The following is an 11902-nucleotide window of genomic DNA, read 5'->3' as shown; positions in this document are numbered from 1 at the left end:
CATGTCAATGAGTTTCATCATATGTTGGTACAGTACCTCCAAAATTGTCAGTGATTTATCTAGCGTATGATCAGGAGTGCAGAGATGGGGTGGGCCTGTTTGAGGGGCCTGGTGGGGACCTGGGACACCTACTGATGGGGAGAAATGAGCCTCTTTGCAGTGCACAGAAGTATTATATTATTTTTATTTATTTAGAAGAAGCCATACATATCGTACATTTACAGTGGCACAAACTTTAACACCTACTCAGCCAATCTTAAAATTGCGCAGGTACTCTATTTTTAAATAGCGCTCACTACTTGTAGAGTATTTCACATAGGGACAAATGTATAGAAACAGCCGGAATGATGAGGAGAGGGAGGGGCAGGAATGCTACATGAGACATACAAACATTTTTGATGACTGCACATGGGGGTTAGTCAGAGTTGTTAGCAAACCAAAAAAGATAGAAATTGGGCAAAACCATGCTGCACTGCTGGTGGGGCAGATGTAACATGTGCAGAGAGAGTTCGATTTGGGTGGGTTATTTTGTTTCTGTGCAGGGTAAATACTGGCTGCTTTATTTCTACACTGCAATTTAGATTTCAGTTTGAACACCCCACACCCAAATCTAACTCTCTGCACATGTTACATCTGCCCCCTGCAGTGCACATGGTTTTGCACATTAGTGTGCTTTTTTGGTTTGCTAACAACCCTGAATAACCCCCTATGGTGCAAGATACAAGCATGCATTGTTATAGGTCATGGCTTCTGAGAACCTGCGACAATGCAAGTTGGGACTGGATTACATGTACAGTATCTACAGACGTACAGGTGACTTGTGCACATTCAGTATTTTCCATTCCACAATCTAAAGTGTCAACGTTATCAATAATACATGATATAGGTACGCTGTCTTCATTAATATAATGAATAATCTGCATAATAATCCAAAAAGACATGTTGATATTCTATCAATAATTTTCTTTTTGTGCCAGACAGGAAGGTCATTTCTCCGGGATCTGGTGGAGAGTTTGGGATTCTGCTTTATTTCAGGGAACCCTCGTTGGCCTGGCCATAGGTGAAAATGGTGCAAAGAAAGTTGATTGTTGGTATTTTCTCAAGAGAAGATAAGAGTAATTACAACTGGCTGGTTCGTTTTCTTCTGACTATTGGGGCGGTGAGGGATGTCCGCCCCGTCTATATCAGCAACAACTTTCTGCCGTTCATAGAAGAGGCTTCCAAGTGCACCTTTGCCATCCTCTACCACTCAAAGACCCGCGGGAGAGTCAATGTCACCGATGTCACAGACTCTCTGTATGATGAGGAGCTGAAACATCTCAGTAACCTATATGGTGAGCAGGAGCCCCACCCCACTGTCCACATCACCCCTTTCTGGATGTCACTGTATATAACCATAGGACACCATATGGGCCTCGGTTCTCTGTTAGTTATTATTACATTATTCTAGCTCATATTACCCTGGTATGGTGTGACTGTGGTACTGCTATTTCCTGTTTCTTATATACAGTGTCACATGGTGTTGCTACAGTACGTAGACAGAGACTGGGCAGAATTCAAAAGGTAGCACTAATATATACAGTAGGGACACTTTCAGCTTTAAACAGTTTTAAAAGTATTTAAAACCCCTGATCCCACCACACATCCCTGGGTGAGGAGGAGTGCCCAAATAATGGTTGCAGGAAGTGCAGTGTTCATGTGCCACTGCTGCTGAAACTAGTCCAGGAGGAGTCAGATTAACTCAGCATGGGAGGGTGTGTGCTGTTCGGAGGCGGGAAAGAACCACAATGCCACGCCCATGCGGTGCAGATAATTGAACAGGACTGCTTCTCGCAGCTGGGGCTGTGTAATGATTGTGCTGGAGGAATGGGCTGGGGGAGGTAAGGCAAAGATCCGGTACACAACCCACTAATTAGGTAACATGCCCCCAGTGGCTCTCTTAGCCGTGCTAATCAGTGTAGCAAATAGTGGATAGCTAGAGACTATGCCAATAACTAGAACCGACGCAAAAGCCTAAAACAGGGGGACAGTGAAGGTGGGGGTCACAGTAGCCAGGGCATTGTTGGACACTGCCACAGTAGGAACTTCACGTTACATGAACTGGTCCACTCTGTCCTCCATGGATGAAAAAAAATAAGATGATGTTTATGATCTAATGATTTGCCAAATAACAAACAAAAAATAAGACCTTTTTTTAATGTCACGTGGGGTGGGATGTATTAACATACATCGCCACCCATCGCAGCGATGTTGATCGCATATGTACTAACATATGCCATCAACATCGCAATGCGGTGATGGAGGCCCCCCGCGATACCTGTGAGGTGGTCTGTGGGGGGTCTCCGTCATCTCCCAGGGGTCTCCACACTCCCCGCATGCCGGGATGCAGCAGCAGACTGTCTCTGGTGCCTCCTCCTCCCCCCTACACCCAGAAGAACCTCCGGCTGCATTGCTAGGGGGAGGAGGAGTTTACCTTCTGGGTCCAGGCTGCTGAGGGGGGTCGGCATCTGTGGCGGGGGGGCGGCGGGTTGAGGCGGCCGGCAATAAGAAGCCCACAGGCTTCTATGGGGTATCGCCATCCAAAGATGGCAATAGCCTGGACGGCGAAAACCTGGTGGTCGGGTCTTAGTACATTTGAAAATGCAGTAAAACCCCTGAAAACGGGGGTTTCACCACATTTTTCCCTTAGTACATCCCACCCATGGAAACATATAATAATGACAGGTAATATCAGTGAGTGATAAATAAATAAGCACAGGCAAAGAAGAGACCAATGAATAAAAGCGTAGGAAATAAGTGACAAATGGAATGAACAGTAACAAAACCCAGCATAGATATTATACATGGAAAATGGTCCCACAATTGTCTCAGTGACTCCCGGGTTTCATGGCTTTCTTGTGCAGGAAAGACTAAGGTCCTGGTTGTGATTGATGATCTGGAGGACAGTGATGGGGACAAGAAGATCCAGATCCTCACCAACCAGCCACTGATCCGACACCTGGCCCAGGACCTGTTCCTCTTCAGTGTGGAAGACAAAGCATTCCTGAACAGTCCTCTGAGAGACACAAGTCAGGGCCAGCCTGACCTTCAGGAGAAGCTGGATTGCATGAAAAAAATAATCAAAGGTAAGGAGAGCCAGGCCTGGAATGTCTGGGAGAAAGCACAGGAGTTACTGTACTCCAATGCCTGGACGTCAAGAAATATTCATTAACAAACTATAATATTGACTGAAATTAAGTCATGCCCACTTACAAGACAACTTTGCATGCACAGTGGCTAGCATTGCTGGCACACGGGGCCCTATGTGTGTGTTACCCCACTGGGAGAAAGATGATATAATTGGGAAAAGTCCCTTCTAACACTACATACTGTCGCTCAATGCAATGCTTGCGGAGCAAAGACTAGTTGGCTCAGTATTGACTCCACCTGTATGTGAAGAAACTGGTATGATTGACGTGGTGGATCTGTAACCATGATGGGCCATGTCATCTTGTCCTAGGGACTTTCCTCCAGCTGAATAATACTGTACTGCAACGTAAAGCAGGGCATGACCATCTGAGCCCAAATAAGAGTCAGACTTGGGAGATAAAGTGGTGTGGATCACTTCCAGTCACCTCACTGCCCTAGTGTGATCCACTGATTGTTAATATGAGATAGCAGATTATGGTCGTCATTCTCCTAAGAGATAACATGATGTTGCCTAGAGTGCCAAGCTATGGGAAGAAGGGAGGATATCTGACAGAAGGAGGGCTCCACTAAGACCACCTATTACTACAATTTGGAATAGCTCTGAACTTTATGCAGGCGTGAAGGGGGTGGGGGGTATCTGGCTGTAGGCTGAAGCTGTGCCTAGGGCGCTGAGATACCTTGTTGCACCGGTTCTGCTGACAGCTATATTACTGATTTCTCCTGTCTTCCGCAGGACAGAACACCCAGCCTCAGGGATATCTAGCTATAAATCATCAGCATAACCAAGTAAGTAACATAAAGTACTGTCGCTGGTTGCGAATTTCATTTGATTCCAGGCGAAGAGTGCAATAACCCTACGCAAGCGGCCGCCAACACTGTGACAGTGAGACATGCTGCTACACAATGCCATATTATTCATGATTTCTGCACCATTGGTCCTCAGTGTTCTGTTACCGGTTTGTTTTTTCAACTCACTGTTTCATTAATTACATTATTTAATCTCCAGGCCTCACACGACGAGCTGTGCGTGTGTCATCTTCATCCGTCACTGGTGTAGTCCGCTCTTTCCCTTATTAATTACCAGATGACCCAAGGAAAAAAGGGACAGTGCAACTATCAATCACTACGCAGTACCCTGTCTCAAAATGAAACAATGGTTATTGGTGTCATGTGTATTGCTAACACGTGGGGATAAGGGCAGGGATGTAAACAGAAAGGGGCTAAAATATTCATATTTCCTGTTAAAGGAAACTCTACAGCAAACAAAAGAAACATTTCTATAAACCAGTGAGGTGCAGTGAGGTCAATGGCTGGGAAGACACTGGCTAGTATCAGAGAAAGATGTACAGACACACGTCACATACTATATGATGCAATAACTCTTTTCAACATATACTGTTATTGGCTTTAGATTACCACATGATCAGCAAGTGCATATGAAAGACAATTAGAAGAGTTGTAGGTGAACCTTACAATCTAATTAGCCAAACAGAGATATCACTAGCCGTACATGGTGACTGGCATGGCAATGTACAGTATTTCTGAATTCAACAATAGTGACATACTGTGACTGATCAGGAATGATTGGGTTATGGATCAATGGGTCAACCTGGATAAAGTCGACAGTCAATAGGTTGACCACTATTGGTCTACATAAATTTGGTCGACATGGAAAAAGGGTAGACGTGGTCAGGGCCGTCCCGAGCTTAATTTTTTTGGTAAGCGAATTTAGAATTTAGCGCCCCTTGATGGAATAAAATTTTAAAAGAGGTGTGGTCTCACAAGGAAGGGGCGTGGCCACATAATAGTACCCCCAGGGGTCCAGGGAGATTGTCAGTGACAGGGAGAAAGTGCGTGACTGGGTGGCAGAGGTGATGGAGATATTGGGTGACTGAGGAGGCTAGGGTCACAGGGAGATAGTGGGTGCCATGTGCCCACAGTGCTAGATATGCCCCCACAGTGCCAAATACAGATATGACCCCACAGTGCCATGTGCCAACAGTGCCAAATATGCCCCCACAGTGCCAGATATGCCACCACAGTCCCAGATACAGATATGCCCCCACAGTGCCATGTGCCCACAGTGCCAGATATGCCCCCACAGTGCCAAATATGCCCCCACGGTGCCAGATATGCCCCCACAGTCCCAGATACAGATATGACCCCACAGTGCCATGTGCCAACAGTGCCAAATATGCCCCCACAGTGCCAGATATGCCCCCACAGTCCCAAATACAGATATGCCCCCACAATGCCATGTGCCCACAGTGCCAGATATGCCCCCACAGTGCCACATATGACCCCACAGTCCCAGATACAGATATGCCCCCACAGTGCCAGATATGCCCCACAGTGCCACATATGACCCCACAGTGCCAGATACAGATATGCCCCCACATTGCTAGATATGCCCCCACAGTGCCACACATGACCCCACAGTGCCAGATACAGATATGCCCCCACAGTGCCAGCCAGATATGCCCCCACATTGCCATGTGCTCAAAGTACTAGATATGCCCCCACAGTGCCACATATGACCACACAGTCCCAGATACAGATATGCCCCCACAGTGCCATGTGCCCACAGTGCCAGATATGCCCCCACAGTGCCACATATGACCCCACAGTCCCAGATATAGATATGCCCCCACAGTGCCAGATATGCCCCACAGTGCCACATATGACCCCACAGTGCCAGATACAGATATGCCCCCACATCGCTAGATATGCCCCACAGTGCCACACATGACCCCACAGTGCCAGATACAGATATGCCCCCACAGTGCCAGCCAGATATGCCCCCACATTGCCATGTGCTCAAAGTGCTAGATATGCCCCCACAGTGCCACATAGCACCCCACAGTGCCACACATGACCCCACAGTGCCAGATAGATATGCCCCACAGTGCCATGTGCCCACAGTGCCACATATGACCCCACAGTGCCACAGATATGCCCCCACAGTGCCACATAGGACCCCACAGTGCCACATACAGATATAGATATGCCCCCACATTGCCATGTGCTCAAAGTGCTAGATATGCCCCCACAGTGCCACATAGCACCTCACAGTGCCACACATGACCCCACAGTGCCAGATAGATATGTCCACACAGTGCCATGTGCCCACAGTGCCATATATGACCCCACAGTGCCACATAGGACACCACAGTGCCACATACAAATATAGATATGCCCCCACATTGCCATGTGCACGCAGTGCTAGATATGCCCCCACAGTGCCACATATGCCCCGACAGTGCTGCTCACCGCTGTGTAGAGATCGCAGCGCACGCTTCTCCTGCCTGCCGCTCTGCCCCTCAGTCTGGTCTCCGGCGGTGACGGAAGCGTGTATATCTCAAATCAGGCGCCGGTCCGCGAGCTCTGATTGGCTAACGAACCGGCACCTGCTTTGAGTTATACACTCCGCCGTCACTGCCGGAGAGTAGACTGAGGGGCAGGGCGGCAGGCAGGAGAAGCGCGCGCTGTGATCCAGGCTGCTGGTGCCTTCTCCCCTGTGGCGCCTTACCCGATCGCGTACCCCGCGTAACGGGCGGGACGGGCCTGGACGTGGTGAAAAAAAGGTTGACGCAGGGCAGGTTGACACATGAAAAGGTTGACATGAGTTTTTTTATGTTTTTGGTGTAATTTTCTTTGCAACATGACCAGGAACCCCAATTAGTGCGCCACTTTCCCTTTCGTGGCTCACTTGCCTCGCCAAGTTGCGGGCAAGGTTACTATTCCCCATTGTAGTCCACGTGGATGGCAAAGTATGAAAAAGTTAAAAATAAGAAATTTTTAAAAAAAGTCATGGTGATCTTTTCACTGTGTTAGCCTTTTTCCCATGTTGACTATTAGTGATCAACCCATTGACTGTCGACCTACCATCTAGATACCTAACGATTGGCTGATGGATGATTGACTGTGACAGAAGCCAATGAATGAAGATTATTTATGCCGTGTAAATATCTCATTCCAGTAACGGTATAACATTGGTATGATATTCATGTGAGCACAAGTATTGTATGTAGCATGGTATCCGGAACCAGGGGACGTGTCTGTGCTGAAGGATAAAATAGTGTATATTGTACCATGGTATCTCAGCGAGATACACATCACTGTGTTATAGTATTTAGGGGATGCGGTCATACCGGTGTCATGTGACTAACGGCATTTCTAACCACTGGGATCCAGTATTACACCTGTATGTAGCATGTCACATGGCAGATAACACACTAATACTTATTAGACGGGGTCTCATCATCATTTCTGCATTTTATGACAGGACACCATGGAGAGAGCAGCGGAACGGCGGCAACCCCAAACTAGAAGATATATGGTACGCTCACAGAGGTCTCTTTATGTCAATTTGTGCTGTCAGTGTTACTCAAAGGCAAATTTTGCCTAATTGTGTGTATATATATATATATATATATATATATATATGGAGCCACAGTTATCTTGACCTCTGCTGCGCCTAGGCACACCATGGATTATTAGCATAAAACCTTCATCTATTGTTCTCAGCTGCAATACAATACAGAGAGAACAATACATCAGGGGATTAAGTCCGACTGCCCTGGCTCAATTAATCCTATTAAAGGCCAAGATAACGGTGGCTCCATCTGTATACAGTATGTATAAAAGCAAAAAGCCAAAGTCTACTTGTGAAAAAGGAAAACTCCTGCAGCCACGTGCAGTATGAGGGGAAAGTTTGGGGAACAGTTAAGGAAATATTGTCATTAAATAAAACCCTTCACATTGTGGTAGCTACTTTTGTTCCCTTCTGTAGAAAATAAATAAATAATTCACTATAGAGAACCAATCATTAGGGACAATGATTACTTGAGAAACCCTTACGGTAACATTCCACACAAGGCGCACACAGTGCCTTGTGTGGAATGTTACTGTAAAGGCCCATACACATTAGACGATGTCGCTCTGTGAGCGACATCGTCTAACGTTTCCCCCTCCCGGGCCGGCCGGTCGGCGGCCGCCTGTACGCACTGAGCGATATGACCGCTCATATCGCTCAGTGACGTCACGCCCCCGCCAGCCCTGCATGAAGGTCGTGGACGACAGTCCACATTATTCATGCATGCCCTACCGACAGCGACGATCGTTGCCGACCCATGGGGCCGCGCATCGGTCGTCGCTGGCGGCATACACACTTAACGATATAATGAGCGACGTCGCTCAAGGAGGGGGAAAATGAGCGACGTCGCTCATTATATCGTTAAGTGTGTATGGACCTTAAGGGTTTCTCAAGTAATCAACTCAATCTCCCTCTCACCAACCAATAGACTGCAGTCTATTATTCATCGGTTAACCAGACCTAACAATTTTTGTCTTCAACAGGCAAACTGATTTTTTCAGAGCATTGGGACCGAAACATATTAAATTACAGATTTAATATGAAAAATATACAGTGCTAAGATACAAAACTAATTTTACTATACAACATAAATTACAATATGCAGTTTCAATACAAAACAGAACATACCGTAGAACACGTAGATTTAACCTTTTAATATTTTTTTATTTTTTTTCAAAATATATTTATTGATTTTCTTGAAACCACAAACAAAACAATTTGTGTCATCGCATCAAGTCAAGTCGATACAACCGGACATCCGGTTTAGTATATTAGTAACGTAGGAGTAAAGAAACATATATTATAAACAGTAAATCTACATCGCAAGTCCAGAATGTCTCTGAATAAATCCTGAAAACGCAAAAGACGGGCGACAGAACAATATCTCGGACAGAGACTTGGCAATCACACACATGAAGTTCCTTGTATAAAATTGTGCACAGCCGTCCTAATCTACAATGTGTCATAAAATACTATAAGAACGATAGGAACCAATATTACAAAGAGTATAAAAAGAGGGGGGGAGAGTGAGGAATGTCATCCAAGCCCTCACATATAAGAACAACCAGGGCCGGACTGGCCCACAGGGGTACAGGGAAAACCCCGGTGTGCCCTACTGCCTGGGGCCCCACCTCCCTTCTCTAACGATCAGGTTCCAGACTGTGCACTTGAATTATGCATTACACATGTGTTACATTATACTGCACAAGACTATGGTGTATTCCAGAGGCGTCACTTACTTTTAAAACACCCGCTGCGGTCGCCGGTGAAAAGGGGGCGTGGCTTTGCGGAAGGGGCATGGCTTCGCATGACGACCCCCGTTTCGGCACATTGTGGGTTCGGGGGAGGCAGGCTTCACCCGGAGACTGCTGAATCTGCAGTGCTGGCTTCTGCACTGTGACAGGAGCCGGGTTGCAGCATCCAGCTCCTGCCACTGAGCAGGAGCCGGCACTTTGGTGTCACCCCTCAGAGGGTAACACCCGGGTGCGGGCCGCACCCCCCGCACCCACATTGTGACGCCACTGGTGTATTCTCTACACTGCATTACTGTTATTACTCTGGTACATTATCATGCATGCACTGGCAGTATTTACTATGTATATTTATCAAGGGCACAGCCCATGCACTGTCTAATGGATAGCCAAGCTTCTGTGGCAGATGGCCACACCCCCTCTGGTGACTGGCAACACCCCTAAACATGGGCCCCTACCACTGCATTGCCCCGGTGGGCTCTTCATGCCCTAGTTCGAAACTGAGAACAACCACATAAAAATAAGTATCCCACACAATCACCAGTTAGTAAGTACTAAGTTGTACCCTTCAGTGAAATTAGGCCGTGAAGAGAAATTGGTACTACTGTACATCTTTGTGTCAAGTGATATCAGAAAGATTCTCGCACTTTTCTGTGCATATACCAGTCAGTGGATTTGAAAATTTTAAATATAAGAGTCTGGGTATCTAGCGGCAAGACTTCAATGTATGGTCCCCATCTACGGTAAAATGTAACGATATCTATCATCGTATAGAAGTTTACGAAGACGTGAATGCAGTTCTGTCAGAGTAGACTTCATATTTTAAAACCAGTTGTTTCGCCACTGTGACCAACAACGTTAAAAACGGAATGAAATGACGCATGTGTGGGGCCAGGTCCCAGACTGCAAAGTCTGCCAGAAGGATTGCTACTGGGTTCAAGGTAAAAGTCAGAGAAAAACGGGACCTGAGAACCTTTTGGTATCTTACATTAGAGCAAGGTGCAGGCAACCAGTTGCCTTGATCCTCGTAGCTCGACACTGGATCAAAAGTCAAAAGGGCTTTAAAGAACTCTAAATAGATAAAAACAGGAGCGCTAGAAAAAGAGAGAGATTAAAATAATGAATTAAATAAAAAAGTTGCAAACACCTGTGAAAAAAAGGAAAATGATTAATTAAAAATGTTTACAGCACTTCTGTGCTGATGTGAAAGTCCCGTGCGTGTGTCCTTTTAAGGACACCGGAGCTGTGATCCGTGCTGCGGCTGCAGTGGGGAAACCTGACTGTCTGTCTCTCCCTTACTCTGCCTACCTGTAGTAACGTCCGTCACTCAGTTTTCACATTGAGATCTTGTTCCGCTGCCCCGTTCTCGATGCCGTCTTCTGCACTGTCGTTTCCACACCCGTGTGGCGCAGACGGGATGACGTCCGACTTTCACTTGTAACTCCTCATCAACACGTTTCGGACTTGTCTGTCCTTAACCATGGATATACAGGTAGGCAGAGTAAGGGAGAGACAGACAGTCAGGTTTCCCCACTGCAGCCGCAGCACGGATCACAGCACAGAAGTGCTGTAAACATTTTTAATTAATCATTTTCCTTTTTTTCACAGGTGTTTGCAACTATTTTATTTAATTCATTATTTTAATCTCTCTCTTTTTCTAGCGCTCCTGTTTTTATCTATTTACTGTTATTACGAATTTAAAGGAGCAGCTCCACACTTTTTTAGCGTGGGTCATTTACCACATTTATTTTAAAGAACTCTGTAACACCCCTAGTGATGAATTCAGAGCACCTCTGGGACTGGCTGGCTATAGCTATGGCAAGGTCAAGTAGCTTCTATTCCAAAATGACATTTAAAAGATAATTCTTACACATTCCATCTGTCTGGAACAGAGTCTCATGTAGAGATATCACACGTCACTATGACACGGCCCGTAGTGTGGCTGATAAGTCATGTCATGGTGTCTGCACAGGATATATATGTATATTTGACACCTAATGTAGGTTTCACACATGATTATAAACATACGTGTGTCTAATTTAAAAAATAATTCAGAACTACTGAGTCCGCTCCCCCCGCCCCCGCAGAGTTAGTCCATGCTGTTGCCAGCGCCATCTTCTTGGTGCTATCTTTGGGAAAATGATGCCCGTACATTGGAAGTAAAGACCCTTTGCTCTCTAGTTTCCAGCGTCATCTTCCCAAACATCACCGGGAAGATGTCGCTGGCCAGAGAGGAGGGACCCGCTTCTTGATAAAGCAAGTTAGGAAGAGGGTGCTCTCCTCTGTGCCCCTATCTGCCCCCCCCCCCCACGCCCCTCCCGGTGTTGAAATGGCGCCCCCTCAGCCCCGAAATTACTTTTTTTTAAATATATTTTGATATTCACAAGTATTCACAAGATATTCACTTTCTGAAGCCACGCCCACCCCCTGTACCAGGGCCCAGTGACCCTTGCTCATTCATAGGTGTTGGAACAGCTCACCCCCTCCCAAATATTTGAGAAGCACCGTGTAATGTACAGGGTAGTGGGGTGCAGTGCGAATGCCATCTAGGGCTATCATGGGCAGTGTCAGGATGGAGATAATCCCC

General features: G+C 46.4%; 1 protein-coding gene across 1 annotated transcript; it reads left to right on the top strand.

Annotated features, from left to right (window-relative positions):
• Window positions 1–983: 983 nt before the first annotated feature.
• LOC134944413 (uncharacterized) lies at window positions 984–10959 on the top strand. Its single transcript, XM_063932990.1, has 5 exons — window positions 984–1334; window positions 2904–3125; window positions 3923–3975; window positions 7475–7528; window positions 10924–10959. Exons 1-5 carry the CDS (start codon window positions 1067–1069, stop codon window positions 10957–10959), a joined length of 633 nt encoding a protein of 210 aa, XP_063789060.1. The 5' UTR covers window positions 984–1066.
• The last annotated feature ends 943 nt before the right edge of the window (window positions 10960–11902 follow it).

The sequence above is a fragment of the Pseudophryne corroboree genome, chromosome 7 (genome assembly GCF_028390025.1).
Source record: "Pseudophryne corroboree isolate aPseCor3 chromosome 7, aPseCor3.hap2, whole genome shotgun sequence".
Classification (NCBI taxonomy): Eukaryota; Metazoa; Chordata; class Amphibia; order Anura; family Myobatrachidae; genus Pseudophryne; species Pseudophryne corroboree.
Note: the sequence above shows the minus strand (reverse complement) of the source record. Positions and strands in the feature narration are given on the sequence as shown.

Excerpts from the sequence above, each read along its gene's own strand:
- LOC134944413 (XM_063932990.1), top strand. The coding sequence starts at position 1,067 with ATGGTGCAAAGAAAGTTGATTGTTGGTATTTTCTCAAGAGAAGATAAG. Across the intron at positions 1,335-2,903 it reads ACATCTCAGTAACCTATATG|GAAAGACTAAGGTCCTGGTT; the intron begins GTGAGCAGGAGC and ends TTTCTTGTGCAG. Across the intron at positions 3,126-3,922 it reads CATGAAAAAAATAATCAAAG|GACAGAACACCCAGCCTCAG; the intron begins GTAAGGAGAGCC and ends TGTCTTCCGCAG.